Source organism: Microcebus murinus, chromosome 12 (assembly GCF_040939455.1).
Source record: "Microcebus murinus isolate Inina chromosome 12, M.murinus_Inina_mat1.0, whole genome shotgun sequence".
NCBI lineage: Eukaryota > Metazoa > Chordata > Mammalia > Primates > Cheirogaleidae > Microcebus > Microcebus murinus.
Window position 1 is genome coordinate 68735027 of NC_134115.1, and position 17743 is coordinate 68752769.

Sequence of the window (17743 nt, forward strand, 5' to 3'; positions counted from 1 at the left end):
AAAAATTTAAAAGCCTGAAAAGGCAGAGTGAAAAAAATATATAATACATACATAGTTACGTTACATAGAAAAATATGACATCACCTGGAAAAACTACTATTAATGCTTTGATTATACTTTTCTAATAATTTGTAATGCCTAGATACACACCTACACATTTGTAAATATGGGATAATACTATACACATTTTTTGAAATCTGTTTTTCCCTTTTCAAAAAAGGATGCAAATATTTCAATTTCATTCAATATTTCCTATATAATTTGATAGCTACAAAACTTTCTGTTACGTAAATGACCATAATTTCTTTAACCGATCACTTGCTATGAGGTATTGAATCTCTAGATACACAAAATTTGGATGACGTCATGAATATTTCTTTATCAGTTTCTAAAAGCTAAATTCCTTAGTAAAAGACTTTTAACATGTCCAGAAAGATTGAAATTTTTCATAGTCTCACCAATAGAGAATTATTTTTCCATATCCTCAACAACTGGAAATTATATATACTCTTAACAACTAAGAAATATATACATATGTGTATCTATACACACACATATTCAGTATATCGTCTTCCCTTGGTACCCACAAGGGATTGGTTCCAGGGCCTCTTGGATGATCAAGTACCTTATATAAAATGGCATAGTATTTGCATATAACCTGCACACATCCTCCTGTATATTTTAAATCATCTCTAGATTACTTATAATACCTAATACAATATAAATGTTATGTAGATTATTATACCGTATTATTTTTATTTGTATTATTTTATTGTTGTATTATCATTTTTAATTTTTTCTGAATATTTTCCATCTGCATTTGGTTGAACTCACAGATGCAAAACCTGTGGATGTGGAGGACCAACTGTATGCTTCTATCAACTTTTATGTGTAAAAGTACTGTATGTAGCTCCTTCATTTGCAAAATTGATGATGTTGAACTTTTATCATTTTGGCCATTAGTAATTTTCTTTTGCTGACATTTGGTAATATCTTTGAAATTGTAAATGGAATTATAGGTTTCAAAATGCAAGAGTAGGGATTAGGAGACCTGGATTTTAGTCCTTATACTATTAGCACTGGAAGATCTTATGTGAAATCATTCAATTTCTTTGGTCCTAAATTTCCTTTTCTATATAAAATATACTCAAAATGCCCACTCAAACCTTCTTCCTATATTCCCTGTGAAAAGCAAATTAAAATATCTATGTGAAAAAGTTATTGGACCATTATTTCATTAGCAGTATTAACGTGTTTTTTGAAACACATTTATAATTACCATACATGTAGAAGTAGGTTTTATCAGTTAATTTTAAAATGTTTTTAAATACTTAAAAAGATAATTGATAATTCAGTCCCAACAAAGCAAGTGACTCCATAGTGTGCATGGGTGTGTACACACTCACACAAACACACACATACAGCTTATTTATCATTATATAACTATATAACTTACATAGTTTACATTTAAGTTCTAAATTTTCTAAATTTTTTATAATGAGAAATCAACTTACTATTTACATGTTGGTGTGTTACTGCGCAAGGTGATTTTTTGAGTATGTATTATGAAAAAAATAATTCGTGATCATAATTTTGTACTAGGCTTTTTATATAATATTAGGCCATTTTTCTGTTTAATTACAAAATTCTCATAAGCAATTTTAAGCTGCCTAATATGCCATAATGTGAATGTATTTTTATTTACCTAACTATTCCTTTTTTCTTAATCACTAATTTTCAATTATTTACTTTATCTCTACCATTTCTTGCATACATGTTTTCGACATTTCTTACTATTTCCTTAGGGTAGATTCTAAGAGGAGGAATTAAGGGGTCAAAAGTGTGAGCATTTTACAATTTTAAATATATACTGTTAAATTGAGCCAAAAGCCTTGTGCTAATTTTTAATTCCCACTAAGAATATATAATGAGATGGCTTAATTTGGAGGTATACTAGCCACTATATCACATAATTTTTCTCTTAATTTTTTTAAATTATAAAATGGATTCATTTTTGTATACACACAAAAAAAATTCTGATACTTCCCTCTCTACCTCTCTTGCTCTTTATCACTAACAGTTTGGCATGTATACTAACAGACTGTGTTTTTTATCCAAAAATATTTCTTTTAATAATATATTTATCTTGATGCACACTGAAAAATTTATATATAAATAGCCCATCAGACCTGTGATCCATGAACATTATTGCTTATGATGAAGGTAAGCTTTTTTAAAAAGTTGATTTTTAAAAAATACATATTATGTAAATAACAGTACAAGTAGTATGGAAATATACGAAAAGATATCTTGAAGGTAGCATGAGAATGATAACTTTGGATAAACTGCCATGGAAGTGTAGATTCCAGATGTGAATGTCCCTTACTAGCTCTGTGTTCCAGAACAAGTCCCTTCCTTTCTTTGGGTCTCAATTTGAGTATAAGTAGTAAGAATCTGGAAATACTGGTCTTTCTGCTGGAAGGGATGCCTCAACAAATGGGCTATCTTTCACTTGAGTCTTGTCTTCAGAATTTTGGCTAATCTAACCATAGTTGATGGAAGCTTGCTCTCTTTCCTTTTAAAAAAGATTGCTGAATAGGAATTTTATGTTAAATTATGAGTTAAGCCAAGATATTGGCTTTAAAATGATAAAATGAAAATTTTGTTTTAACAAAATATTACTCCTTAATAGCTCCATTGTAAGAATAGAAATGTTCAAATTAATTATAGTCTCCTTATTGGCCAAATTCCAGTATTGCTTTGGAGTAAGTCAAAAAATCTGAAGTTCTATAAGCAAGTAACGTGATTTTGAAGCTAGTGGTTCACGAAGCAGCTCGTGCAGCACACATTTGACTCACCTTCTTTTACTCATCTTTGTATTCCTAGTATTCTGCTATGAGTATTGTATATTGTAGATGCTAAACAAATATTCAATGGTTAAGTGATATTACATGTTTCATATCCCAATAACTGGTTTGATAGAACTGCAAATTTAACTTCTACCTAAGAGAGAAAGACTTTCCTTTGAATTTTAGACTATCACTACTGAAACATCTTTGATATCCAAAGGTATATATACAAAGATTCATACAAAGTAAGTTTAATATAAGTTATTGCAATGTCTCTTCCTTTGAGAACTGTTCAGAATCATGAATCATCCACCTTTTGGTTTGTCTTCTATTTTTCACTTTTTCCTAGGTATGGACACTAGTCCACTAGTTACATGTTTAAATATGGGTTTGTGAAAATATACGGATTTTTCTGTAAGAGATCAGAAAGAAGGTATGCTAGTAACTTCACTTTCTTGATATTTGGAGGATCCATAATTACCCAATTTGAAGTTTTCAGAAAAACTTTTGTAGACTAATTTCCAACAAGATAAACATCTCAAGAATTCAAAATAAATAACCCATTGAAAACCACAAACTCAGCCAAAAGACTACACTGAATTGCATAGAAAAAGAGTTTTACATCGCAGGGAAATACCACCAAGTTAAGAGGTGTGTAACAATATGGTTAAATGTTTAAGGATGGAATCATTAAGACTTTGAAAAAGTCATACTCTCTAGTCACCTACTCTTCTTTGTTTTGCTAAAATCATCAGCTTGAACAGTTTTCCAGCTGGAATTTAGAAAGTGGGACTACCAACCAGATTTTTTCTTTCTTTTTGGTACAGTATTCAAGAAGCAGGAAGACTCTTCCTTTTTTATATGATAGAACGTAAATATTGAAACAATGACATGAGAACATTATACACTCTTGTTTCAGTTGAAATTCTATCTTTTTTATATAGCCTGTGGACCTACTCTTCTCAATTTTTTTTATTCCTCCCTGTAGATTTGCTAGAAGTCCTGTTTCCCGCCCCCCCCCCAAACACTTTCTTTTGAGAAATTTGGGTGTCTTCCTTTTTTAAGGCTTTAAAAACCAAAATGATTTATAGATGATCTCTATCCTGCTAGAGTTGGGCAAGTAATATCATATCTGCATGGGTCACTCTGATTATAGGACTTCACTGTTTCTTGAACTAAAAGTGCAAGATTTATTATTCTATTAATGATCATAAAGTCACTCTTTTGATGAACCATAATTTCTCTTTATGAGGAATCTGTATGCCCGTCACCCATGGTAAGGGAGAAGAAAGTCCAGACTTCTAACATATTCATATTCCCTGGAATATTAATAAATTCTTGAAATCTCATGACTCCAGGGGATAATGACATAGGGTAAAGTAACAAAAGGTAAATTTCAGGGAGCCAGTATGCCCCCACGAGACTTCCCTCACATTGTTGGCTGTGCATAAACCCTAAGCTTTTCCATTTTAATTAAAAAATTTAAACATTAACCTTCCTGATGGAGAAGATAACCCACCAACTAGGCTTGTATTATCTTTGTGGATAGTCTTAGGGAATGAAATAGCAGGAGGTGTGAACTTTCTCCTGTTTATCTTAATGGTTCGCTAATGGCAAAGCATAATTACAGTTACTTAAGTGCCAAGTTTATTAAGGTTTCCTAAAACCTTCAGCCACAACGCTTTCCTTGACTGACCTAGCTTTTATTTATCCAATTGCTTTACTATCATTTAAAAAACTGCCTCAAATAAAAACAAACAAGCAAAATTCAAAAAGCCCAACCCTCTCATGTTTAATTTCTTCCAACTATCTTAGTTGCAAAGTTAAGGCACTTGTGACTTCTAAAAAGTCGAGAAGGTTACGTGTGCGGCATCATTAATTGAAATTTTAGGCTCCCCACGTTCAAAAACCAGGTCTACGCGGGTGTTTGGCGACAGCTCGCAGCTTCAGGAAGTCAGTTTGCTTCTAAACCAGAAGACTGAGCGTGTCTTCTGAAGACCATCCCGTGGTGCCGTGATTCGGACGGAAACTTAGCCATTGTGCCTTTCCCCCAACGCGCCCCCATCGGAAGCCCGAAAGCCACCATCTCCCCATCAGCCTCTGGATCTCCTCGCTGCCTTTGTCCCTTCCAGACGTGGAGGCTTGGAGAGGAGGTTTGGTTTCCAAGGATTGGAGCGTTTGAAGGGCGGGGCCATCTCCAAGTCCATCTCCCCTTTTTGTCCTCTTCTCCTGGGACGGGAGGGTGGAGCCAGGTCCCCCCGCGGCCGGCTCGGGAGCTCTCTCTATCCCGGCCGCTCGAGGTGAGTCTGCGAGGGCAGCAGCGCGTTTAATTGTAGCGCAGGTTAATTTCTAGAGTTCACCGCAGCCGTTCCGCCAGCCGCTTCCCGGTCTTTGCCAAGTGGGTTTATGAGGTCTGAGGCGTGTTGGGGCGCGCTCACGTCCTGGCAAAAGGCTCCTCCCCGGGGCTCATTCCCCGACTGCGGGAAGCCCTGGGGTGCCCCAGGTTTGCGCTGACCTGGTCGCTCCTTCCTCCCTCCCTCCCCGCCCGCCCGCCGCCCGCCGCCCGGCTCCCTGCGCCCCTGCCCCCGGGCGGGGGACGGCCCCGTCTCAGCGCTTTCGACCCGAGCCACCCCGGCAGCTAACCTTCACGTCGATGAAGATTTTTATCGCAGCCTCCAAAACCCAGCAGTCATGGGAGCTTTCAACCTGAAATACGATTGTTATTTTCCCGGTGCAGAGCTTGACAGAAAAAGTCAGCTTTTTATTAAAAGACAAAGAGGTAAATTATCAGCCGGGACGTGGAAGGGACGGCGGAGACCCGGCGCGCTTCCCCCGGTGGCCACGAGGAATGTATGGGGGAGCGGCGGCCGCAGCGCAGACACCCCCGGGGTCCCCGAAGGGAGGAGCTCGGGGCGCGAGGACTTCCCCAGGTCCCTCCCGGCCCTGGCGAGGGGCGAGTCTTCGCGATCCCGCACAAAGCCACGACCGTTTCGGTCCGGAGCAGCCTCGCCGTCTTCCTCTCCCCTTTCTTCTTTCTCTTTGACTCCTGTTTTGCCTTTTCGCCTCCGTGTCTTCTCTTCCTCGTTCTCCGCTCCCTACTTTTCCTCATCCCTCTCCTCGCCTTCCCTCGCCCTCCCCCTCCTTTCTTCGCCGCCGCACGCGTAGAGTGTCATTTATTTATCACCCCCGCCATCAACACCCTTTTAGGGCTCCCGAGCTTTTCAATGTGAGTGGGAGGAGAAAAGGGCAGGAAGTGTTGACTGGAAGGGGGGGTTGAAACCGTGCCTCAGGGTGAGAGGTTTCTGCCCGGGAATACGCGGTCAGGAAAATCTTGGAAAATGAGGATTCGGATGTGTTTATGCAGCCCCGCTAGCGGATGGGAACCAACTCCGCGCGCGTCTCCCCTGCTCCCCCTTTATTGTATGGATTTATGGGTCGATCTTCCCGGACTGTCGTTTGGGGGGCGGGGGGGGGGAGGAAGGGGAAGGGTCGAGTATTAAAGAGGACAATCTGGCCCGGGATCCTCAACACCGCGCCTTCACCGGATGCGCGCTCTTCAATGCAAAGGAATCCAGCAACATCCCCCAATTCAGACGCGGACAAAAGAAACTTTAATTAAGGTCTCTGCCCCGCGCGCCGCGCGTTTCTCTCTCCCGAGGCTGTTGATGTCCAACTCAAGGATCCGAGAAATAGAAATGGTACAACCAGCCCCTTGCCCTTGAACTTCAATTGCTCCTGACTCGCTGCATTGATTTTTTTTCGACACTTTAGATGCCCCCCCCCTCCCGGTCCCCATCAAATTAAAGCCTTAGGAGACTTTCGACCTGGTGGAGGGGGGAACCTACTTCTTTGCAAAAGAGATAGTTCAGAACGATTTGGGGAAAATTACACTAAATAAAAATTCAAGGTGTGAAAGCTTCATCTTGGCTCTCTTGTCTTCAACACCACGACACCTTATCATTAGGAGCGCTGATTGTTACTTTCCGAGCCTTCAGATGATCAGCCAGAAAGTGCAAACAACGCGGGGCTGGAGGGTGTAAAGTTATTTAAGTAGGCTTTTTTTTTTTTTTCTTTTGGTGCGCCGTCAAAACATTTCACAAGTTAGGAAAAGAAAGTGGTGGTTCCGAGGCTCGGAATGATGGGTTCTCTCCCTCCCCCACCCCCCCTGTTCCATATCAGAAAAGAAATAAAACGCACAATGAGCCTTTATTTCAGGGGGAGAAGACTTCAAAATACGTGCCAGTAATGGACAATTTGAGCTTTTCACTGGAGATACTCACACCGCAAGCTGGAAAGGGATTAAAAAGCCCCACGTGGTTGATCTGGGTTTAGACTTGCAACCTCCAGTTCCCCATGTATGTTCTTTGCAAAGATTGGCCTCTAGATGGATGCATGTGAGGGACCCTCTGGGGCCCGGGCCCGGCGCCTCGGGCAGGGCTGATGTTGGGAGCGCTATGAGCTGCCGGGCAGGGTCCTCACGGGGGGCTTCCTCTGCCGGCCAGGGCTGCCGGGCGCCACCGGGACGCGAGCGCGCACGCCCCGGCCCGGCGGCCGCGCTCCTCGCACCGCCTTCTCCGCAAGTCTTTATTCATCTCATCTCCCTCTTCCCCTTCTCCTCCTCCTTTGCCTCCTTCTCCTCCTCTTCCTCCTCCTCCTCCTCCACCACCACCTCCTCCTCCGCAGCCGCCGCCACCTCCTCCTCTTGCATCTCACTGGCCTGGCTCTGTGTTGCTCTGAGTGACAAAGACAATGTCCCAGCCTTAACTTTGCAACCACCTTGCCTCCTTCTGGGGTTCGGCGGGGGGGAGGGGGGACAGCAGCCGCAGCCTCAGCATCTCCTCCAGCTTCTCCTTCTGCTGTTCTCCAGCTCTTGGATAATTCTTCCCTTTTTTTCCTCTAGCCCTTTCCTCCTTTCTTTCTTTCTTTCTTTTTTTTTTTTTCTTCCTTCCTCTCTCCTGCACGTTGTTGTTGTTATTAGAAAGGCTTCGCGCACCCCCTGGTGCTCCGGCGTTTTGTGTGGCAGGAGAAGATTGTCTTCCTTCTCTCTTTCTGTCTTGCTTTCTCTCTCCCTCTGGTTGCTCATTATTCAGAGAGAGACACAGAGGGAGGGAGAGAGAGAGAGAGCGCGCGAGGGAGAGGGAGGAGAGGAGAGAGAAGAGGAGAGAGAGTGAGAGGGAGAGGGAGGGAGGGAGAGGGAGAGAGACGGATATCTCAGGTCATCTGCAGCTGCAGCGAGTCTGAGGAGCTGAGGAAGGCAGGGAAGATGGCGATCCTCCATTGCTGAGACCCGGCAGAAGCACATGAGACTCCCAAACAACTTCCACAACAATAACCCGAGCAGGAAGAGGAGAAAGAGAAAGAGGATAAGGAGGCGGTGGGGCTGGAGAACCCGAAGCACCTCCCGGCGCCGGGACGCTTCTTCTGTAAGTTACTGCAATTAACAGCCACCTCGGGGTGGTCCGAGTGCTCCGGGGAGTAGAGCGCGGGGTGGTGAGGCACAAACGCGCTCATTCATTCGGCCAAGGAGGGTTGGAGGAACCGGGAGGAGAGGAAGTCCCCTGCATGGACTGGCTGTTGGAAGAGGAGAAGAAGCAAGAGAGAAGAGAAGGAGGAGGAGGAGGAGGAGGGGGAGGAGGGAGAGCAGGAGGGGGAGGAGGAAGAGGAGGAGGAGAAGCGAGGGAGGAAGAGGAGGAGGAGGAAGAGGAGGAGAAGGTGGTGGTGGTGGCAGTGGAGGTGGCTGTGCTTTTCCTGCTGGCTGCTCCTTCTGCTGGGGGGAGCGGAGCGCTGTGGCTTAATTAATTTCGTGTAGTTCTATGAAGAGAAGAGAAAATGAAAGATGAGTGAGAAGAGAGCTGGAGGCTTAGGACGGATGCTCCGAGTGTGGGGACAGGAGTAGGGACAGAGGGGGGCGGAGGGCGGGAGGCAGGAGCCCTGAGCCGAGAGCCAGAGGGAGCGAGCGAGGGTCAGCGGAGGGAGCGCTCCGAGCGAGCGGCCCCGACCTGAGCGGGTGACCTCTTTCTTTCTCTGTCCCTCTCCTTCCTTTCCCCTCTGTCTGCCTGTCCCCCGCCCGATGGCAAAGCCGTGCGGATTGGCACCCCCCTCTTCCTCAGGTATTTGGCTCTCTCTCTCCCTCTCTCTCTCCGTCTCTCTCCCCGAAGTTGGGATGCGGGGTCGGGATGTGTCGGGGTGGCTGCTGCGGCGGCGGGTGCCGGTGCTGCTGGTGAGGACAGAGGCGAGGAGCGGGGGGCCCCGGCCGGGCGGGGGGCGCAGGTTCAGGAGCAGCTGAGGAGCTGTCTCCAGGCTGGGGGTTCAGAAGCGTCTGGTGGAGGAGGACAACGGTTTCTGGAGAGGAGAAGCCATTACACACGCTTGGCTCTCCTCTGAGGAAGGGAGAAAGGAAGGCAGGGGCCTGGGGGGGCGTCTCACTCCTGGTGCAGTTCCCAGGGGTCTGCCCTCCTTCCAGGCACGAGGGGAAGCCGCAGCCGCCCCCCATTGGAGCAACCCCTCTTTCCCTTTCTTTATCTCCCTGTCCTCCATTTGCAAGCTGTCTGCTTTGGTTCCAGTCCAGACTCCAAAACACAAAGCTCCTTCTCACGTTCATTCTCCAGGCTGTTCACCATTCCTGAAGGAACCCTCATTTTCTTTTCATTGTAGCTTCTAACCTACAGAGAGGGAGGGAGGGAGGCTGCCTGGAGTTCCTTTTATATTCCTCCCCAACCAAAAAAAAAAAAAAAAAAAAGTTTCATTTTTAAGCACGCGTCTGGGATGGGGAAAGACCAACCAGTTGGGGCTCCTGGGGCTCCCGGGGGCTGTGTCTGAGTGTCTGTGTTGGCTGTTTGGTTTGCTTTGGTTTTGTTTCTGGAGGTTGCTTGCAGGTTTTTGGAGGAAGTGACTAGTTTGGTTGAGAGCTGGGAACTGAGTCAGGTAAGCCGTGTCATGTTGTAACTCCACCAGAAAATGGAGGAGAGCGGGTTTCCAGGAGACAAAGCTGAGATGAGAAGTGTTTATAAAATTATGGATGTCTCCATTTTGAAGCTCTGTTGGTGATGGCTGGAGGAGGAGGCTTGCTTGCTACTCCTTCTCTCTTTCCAAAGGGAAACCTTGTGGTGGTTCCTCACTGTCTATTCATTATGCAAGGAAATGAGGGCTTTTAAGGGTTCCTCAGATTTTTCTCCCACCAAAGGAGTGCTTTCACAAGTTACTGAGGCGTTTGTTTCCATTTTAAAGTAAACTTTTGGAATTTTTTTCTCCTTTTGAGTGGACCTGAAGGGTTTTGACCTCTTTCAGGAAAGGCAAGGCAAAACCTTAAACATTTCTCCTGAGGTCTTCACACAACTTTAAGCTGTTCCAGGTCTCCTGAAAAGCCACCAGGAAATGTTATTTCCTCATTGTGAAGATGGTGGTGGCCCTAAGCTGAGATTTTTGAGTTCTGGGGCTAGGTTATCATCATGTTTTGATGCATTGTAAGACTTTATTGTCTGGTGTGGGTTGATTTCTGCATACAATAATAATAGTAATAATAATCCTACAAGACCTCAAAGGAACTCTAAGACTGACTGACTAACACCAGTTTCTCCAGGCTCTACATTTCTCTTCAGGTTGTTCCATTTGTATGTTAGGCCTTCTTTTAGTTCCTTTGTTTCCCCCTTTCCTTCAGTTATTTTTTTTCTGTGTTCTGAAGTACTGTAAGTCTTCAGAAATATCAGTTGGTCTTCTTGACACTGTCACTGTGGGAAAAAAATTTTAAATTATTCTATCAATTGAGAAAACCTTATGTCTAGGTACCTTCACCTTTTTAATTGGGAGGAATTTATTAATCTTGGAGGAAGACATTTTTGTGAGGATGATTTGAAAAAAAGGACACAGTCTTACCCTAGTCCACACGCATTGATTGGAGTTCTTCACAGATTCGTTCTAGAGAATGTGTGTAACTGACCCAAGTAAAGAGCTAAACCCTGAAATGCCTCAGGAATTTATAAAAGTCAATCATGAAGATGTTGCTTTTCCATTAGGTAAGGTAGCCATCTTGAGGATGAGGGAAGATGCTGGAAGAATTTTAGGTGGACTATTGAAGATAGGTGAGGAGGGCTCCACGGTGGAATGAAAACTTGGAGGAGATTCAGAACCAATTAATATATTCTAAGGAGGTTAATTGGACCTTGCTTTCAACTAAGGAGAAATACAGAAAGGTACCAGCTTCAACAGAAATAAGGAACACATTGGTGAGCGACTTATACCAGCATTTTTCTTGCTTTGCTTTCTCATTATGTGTCAGATTTTTTTGTATAAAGTTCCTTATGTCTACAGTATTTTGTGCATATTGAAGTGGTTTTAGATTCCAGATGTAATTATATTCTGTTAAGTAGCTGGTAGCAGTGTCACTCAATAAATGCACAACGCTGTATATGACAACATCACATTTTTCAAACCAAACTGTTGTGTCATTAATTGAGGGTTATTGTTCTTCAGAGGGGTGTGAAAGGAGAGGGGAAATACACAGTTCTTTAGCTGATAATTGTCCATGGTCAATGAAGTAAAACCCTGTTTGTACAGACAAAAATGTATGGTTTTCAGTTGATGTGTATGCTCATTTAAAAATACTTCTGTTCAGATCTCTGCTGCTTTATTAAAAACCCAGGCCTCTCCAAGAGCACTCTAAAAAAAATCCTACTTGGAATTATACCTTTCATTATTCGTTTTTGAATGTTATCTTTTGATACTATTAGTTTTGCTCTTAAGTAGGATGAAGTCAATGTTATATTTAAATTTGCTAATGCATATATAGATGCTACCTGTTCAAACTTTGAAGTTCAAATGCAATGTATAAAAAGAGTTATTTGAGAAAGTGATTACCAGATAATTTTGCATCTAATTAACCATATATGTTTAGGTAAAGATAAATACATTATCTATTGATCTTGAAACAGACTTTCATGATATCTTTTTTAATTATTGATAGCAGGACAACTGGTTAATTTACTTATTTCAGCAGGGAAAAAAAAAATGTGATAAACTGGTTGCCAGTCCAGCAGTTTGACTCACCACATTTTTCACTTTGCAACCAAATGTTTTGGAGTCTTAATAGACAATCTTAGAGTTGGGCTTTCCTGGAGGGAATAAATTAGGTATCTAAGAGGCATTTTGGAGTTTGAGAACGTGTTCTAACTGGTTACCTAAGAGACACATCCATCTCTGGTGCCCTTCATCAACATTGGAAGCACTACAATATCTAAAGATATGTATTCTTGAATTTTTCTACACACATTTTAGGTAAGATAACTATTTTGGATAAACCACCATGAAAAATAAAAAGAGTGTTAAACTGGACATTTTCATTTGATGTCAAAGCTGAAAAATCATTTTTGTTTTTGAGACATCAAGTTCATGAGGCTTGTTATGCAAATTTTTGCCATGGCTTTAATATATCACAAAGAGAAATCATTATGGAGAAATATTTGTGTGCCATGATGTGCATTGCCCTAAAAAATTCTTGTTGGATCTTCATATTCCATAATATTTCTCATATTGGATTTATGTCCATCTCATTCATTGACCACATTCCCTGAGGACTGCTTTTCCTCCACTCTTTGGGTTTGGAGGCAACTTTTAGAGGAAAAAAACCCAAACTAGATCTATTCTTCCTAATGAGTCTTCCGGAAGACAGTAGGAGAAAAATAAATCCAACTCTACTAATGGACTTTAGAGTACTTGTGGTTGGTTTTCCTGAAAGAAAAGAATGGTGAAGTTGCCATGGGAAAGAGTCCGGTTTTCTGTGTGATGGATTTTAATAAGATCTAGTCTGTCTGAAGTTTTATTCTTTGGTGTTGAGCTTTCTTGGTTAAGGTAACCTTATGAATCTTCCTCATGGCTTGTTCCTTTTTCAGACTTACAGTTCTCTGCATCATGGGACAGTGAATTGACAAAGCTGTATCGAATATTCTAAGTTGATGACTGGGGAACAGAGTTGCTATTTCATGATGCCACAGTCATAAATTAGGAAATATATAAATAATAGACTCAGATTGCTAAGGATCTGACATGATTATTTGTATGATTGGATGATTGGTATATGGAAACTAAGGAAATTCAAAGGAAGTGGGGGGAAAATCTTTCTGTAGTCTGTTGCTAAAATCCAATGAACTGAAAAAATCGGCGCGTGTCTGTGTGTTTGAGAAAGCAAGTATCTTGTGAGTTTCACATACTTACGGAGTTGATGGCTTGGAGAGAAACATTAGCTGGGTGTTGGTGACCTGTTAATTGATTATGAGAAAACAAGAGAGAAGAGTAGATAATGCTAGAAGTAAATTCCTCTCCTTCTGTGATATGCCAAGACATCTGGCAGATGTTATGTTGGGCCCTAAGGAATGGACAGTTTAATTTTAGCCCTAGCAAGGAAATGGGAAGTTCTAAGCTCTTTTAATAGCACAAGTCTTAGTTTGGGGAAGGTTGCTTAAAAAAAAAAAAAAAACTAAGAAAGAGGAAAAGAATAGAACCATTTGGTGTAATGTGGAAGAATTCTTGGGAGCAAGGAGCATAAACAGGTTTTGGGGTGAAGAAAAAAAATTATTTCTCAAGTACAAATTGACATAAAAATCACTTAAAAATTGACAAATATGTATGCTATAAATAAGGAATATATTAGGTATTTAATATTCAGCACCCAGAACTTCCCATTTGGAAGCTAGTGTTTTTTTTTTTTTAGGCCTTAGAGAGATAATATACTTTAAATCTCCTCCCTCCACTGAGATTTTTCTGAAGAGGAAACTGGCACAAAGACGTGAAGTGACTTGCACAAGGTCAGAAAGTTCAGTTGTAACCAAGCCAGGCTCTGAACTCAGGTCGGCTGACTCCAGCCCAGTGCCCTTTCCACTACCCTACGGCATTGGTGTTGCTGGTTGGGTTGTGAAACAGCCGCGGTCTTCTCCAGGGCCCAGGGCTGTCAGAAACTCTGTCATCATTCACTAGTGAGCAGGACTGTGGATTTTGGTAGTTGAATTTAACCTGTTGGGGAGCCCAGGGCTGAGCTTGGTTTCATTCAGAGATCCAGAGACTGATTCTGTTCATGTGAGTTTGGTCAGGCTTTGGCCCTGGGTTTGTAGCTGTGCTTTTCATTTTTCCTGCTCTGCTCTGGTTCTATCATCCAGGCCTTGGGAGTCCTTTCCAAATGCCCTTCTTTGGAAGTTTGTCTGGGTCTATTGCAACTTACAAAAGTGCCCACAATTGGGCTCGGAGGATCTATTTTGCAACGTGGTACAGATTTAAATTGGCTTCTTTCAGAGATGCCATTTTGTAATACTGATGAATGGCTGAGAGGGTGAAATCCAGTCTAAAACAATTACTGGTGGTTTTCCAGTGTTCTGTGCTCATTCAGAATGTGCCCTCTGTGTATCTTCTTGAAGCCCCATTCTCTCTTGCATACCAACAGCTAACAATTTCCCATTTCCCCAATATACATGAAATCATCTTTAAAATGACTTTTAATAACATTGCAACATTTAACCATGAGCAGTGCTACCGTGCTATAGGAAGGGTGAAAGGGGTTTCCATTTCTCTCTCTTCCTGGATGAGTGAAAGTGATTTTGTAAAGAAGAGTGATGTTTGGAAGAGTCCACATTTTCTAATCTTCTTCCAAACTAATGCATAAATTCTTTATCCTTCTCCAGTGTGGAGAAGGTAGTGCGGGATGTGAACTTCTGGCAGAAACACAGTTAACGCTGTAAACAGTTGAACCTCAGTGTGGCACTCCTCCAAATGAGTTGACTGTCGAAAATAAAATGTTCCAGAAGAACTGGGAGAACAGGAAAGAAGTTAAAACAGCATGGTTCGCATGCCAGTACTAAAGGAAGAAAAAAAAAGTTTGGGTTGGGGAGACATTGGAGAGAAGATAATCTTACATTAAACTGTCTCCTGGATTTATAAGACCCAGGAGAAGAAATTTCTAAATGTGGGAAAATGGATTTTTATGAATTTAGATTGTACTTACAGTTTACTAGGAAGCTCTTTTGAGTTTTTTGTGTCCTTGAACTTTATATCTGGAGAACTGCACGCACTGATAAATGGGAAGTCCACTGGAAATGATTTGGATTTACATTTTGTACTTGGAAATGCTATCATAAAATTTATCTTTTTTCTAAGGCCTTCTGTCCTCATCAGTTGAAGTATCCCTAGATTTTTTTAAGTCTTTGGATGTGTTGCTCCAATGCAGTTGATTTTTTTCAGGGCTTAGAACGACAAAGGAAAGAGTGGTGTGGTGTGAGGGGGTGCCAGTATTGTCACCTACAAATGCAATTGTCTTTTACTTTTGGTGAGCGGATTACTTGGTGTCTTCAAAGCATTCTTGCCCAATTCCTAGCTGGAGACATTTTTTTCTTGAGTTATTCTTGGAGGGAAGGTTTCTTTGCATGCCAGGTCATGGGTGTTTTGGTATTGATTTTTCTTGCTTTCGTGTGTTTGCTTGTTCAGTTCACTGCATGTTGCTTCTGGATATTAATAAAATACTTGTGCTGTGTCTGGCCACATCTTAGCCCCAACTTCATTCAAAGAGTAGAGCCTGCTCTTTGGGGTGAAGGGAAGGTTGGGAGGTACTTACTTGTTCAAAAACTAAATACTTGAAGATAACTGTGTAATTCAGGAAGTTATTTGCTGGGCTTTCAAGTAGACTTTTAACAAAGACCTGCAAGGAAAGATGGTGAAAATTCTACTAAAAACCAATGGATTCTGATTAAAATGTTTTAGGATCACTTAGTAGGAAATTAAGCATTTGCCCAAGGTGAGTAAGCAAAGACTTACTTTTGGATTCAGATTGGTCAGAGCACAAAAGGAGCTGGAGGCCCAGGCGAGACAACTGTGTCAGAAGTAATTAAGCCCAGGATTTGTGGAGAGGCTTATCCGCTGCAGAGCCCAGCTGGGAAGGCCAAACTCTCCTCCCTAAGCCCTTGTCTGGCCAGTTGAACCAGAACACAATCTAAGGCCTTCAAATTTTGGAATTCTTCTCTTCCCTGTTCAGATTTAAGAAGGTATCTCACCATTATTCTTTAGTTTTGCTCATGTCAGCTGAGTGCTTGCTTCTCTCTTGAGCTGGGAAATGCCAGAGACTGGGGACTAGGGGTGGGAGCTGATTTCCTCTGAGGGAACACTCTCCTGTTAACGCTGCAAATGTGCCTATAACATTGTACTTATTGCTCTGAAAATAATTGTGCAGTGGCACAATGTGGGATACTTGAAAGATGTTTGCTGCACAAAGGTTCCAATACTCACCTGCAGATTAAGAAATGGGTTTCTAAACCATCTCATTTCTATTGCTAATGAAAAGCTTTGGAAGGCACCTGTGAATTAGAGCTCCAGCTGCTATCATGGTAGGGGAAGTTAGGCCTTGAAAGGATACATGGATTAGCCCGTCAGCAAAGCAAACAGTAGCATCTAGAAAATAGACAGGGTTGTTAAGCTAACAGGAAAGTAGGCTAAAGCATTGCTGTAATTATATGGTGGAAATTTGCTGGGAAGGGGAGACTACTTGGATGGGAGAAGAAAAAGAAGAAGAGAGGCAGGGAAATAAATGACAAGTCAAAATAGAAGAGGTCTGTCCACTGGGAAGAGCCTACAGGAAGAAATAAGGCGTTGCTTTTAAGGAAACAATAAAGCAAGCAGAAAAAAAAAAACCCTTGTAATTTGGTACCTAATGCATGTGAAATATGAAGACCAGGGCTCGGACTCACATTCTTTGGCCAGTTCCTATTATAAAAAATAGAATTGGGCTTTGAAGACAATTCATGTGACTTTGGGGTTACAAATACAGCCTTTCTGATAAAGGACAGATGGAAACTTGAGGGAACTAGTTAAGTAAGCCTAGGTGGAGTTTTTCCTGGAAAATGAATGAAGTAGAGAATAGAGCACAGTAGAAAATAGTTGCATTATTTATGGGCAGAAAATGTGATAGTCCTCTCTAAAGTTATCCATGGAGCTTCTCTGCCTATGCTCTGGGTATGAGAAAAAAATGAAGAACAAAGACGTGGCTTGTTTCTGAGGGGAAAGGAATGGCCCATGACTACTACCTGGTGTCAGTTTGGGATTAAGCCATTTGCCTGAGCCAAGCATCACAGGCTGGTCTATCAATCCAGTCCCAGCATTTTAAAGTCCAAAATGAGGCCATTGTGGTCCAGAATGTTTAGCCATTCTAATCCCTAATTACATCATCCCTCTGTGTTATGACCAATTAGTCAGCAATTGAGCACCAATCGCTCAACCCAGATTGTCATGGGCCTGGTCGAGGAGTCCTTCTTTTGGAGTAAAATTTGAACACCCAGTTATAGACTGAAGATGGCCAAAGATAGGTGCCAGCTAGAGATACCAATAGAACAAGTAGTTATCACCCAGAATCTTTTCTCTGCAGTGGTTTCAGTCTTAAACAGTCTTCCGTAAAGACTGTTAATTAGTATGTAATAGCAATAACTGGGAGGAAGATCTGTGTGGGAGAGACCATTTTTATTTGAATATCAGAGTTCAGCTGCAAGAACTTCTCCCCTTTTCACTGTCAGTTGAATACCGTCTGTTCTAATCTTGAGTAAGATCAGTGGAGAATAAGTATGATTGCTTCATCAAAAAATTCTGCCAACTTCTCTATAGAGTGGGAATATCACACAAATCTTTAAAAAATTGTTGTCTCCCCTCCTGGACTGACTCATAGTTAATGTTGATAGTAGATTATGTTTGTCTAACATTTAATATGAAACAGGGACTGCTTGTGTGGTAGAGAAAACTGAGACTTAGGGAGGTAAAGTGATTTTCCCAGTCATGGGGCTACGAAATGGGGGAGCCAGGATTCAGGTGAGGGGGGACTGCCTGCAGAGAAAGCTCTGGCTGTCTGCTGGTGGGCCTGGCTTGGTTATTACTTAGTC

At 42.2% G+C, this 17743-nt stretch overlaps 2 protein-coding genes across 5 annotated transcripts in view; one reads left to right on the top strand and one right to left on the bottom strand.

Moving 5' to 3' along the window:
- Nucleotides 1–4457: 4457 nt before the first annotated feature.
- LOC105855649 (uncharacterized) lies at nt 4458–5958 on the bottom strand. The gene is given in 5 exon segments (XM_076008429.1): nt 4458–4910; nt 4912–5236; nt 5239–5319; nt 5322–5487; nt 5623–5958. Coding segments are annotated over 5 exon segments (939 nt in total). The 3' UTR covers nt 4458–4879.
- Nucleotides 5959–7538: 1580 nt separating this feature from the next.
- ZNF462 (zinc finger protein 462) overlaps nt 7539–17743 on the top strand; it is a 138829-nt gene continuing 128624 nt past the window's right edge. Inside the window, exon 1 of one of the 4 annotated variants that reach the window (XM_012736784.3) lies at nt 7539–8272. The gene's annotated coding sequence lies outside the window, so the exon portion shown is untranslated. The other 3 variants (XM_076008899.1, XM_012736786.3, XM_012736783.3) reach the window with 3 other exon arrangements.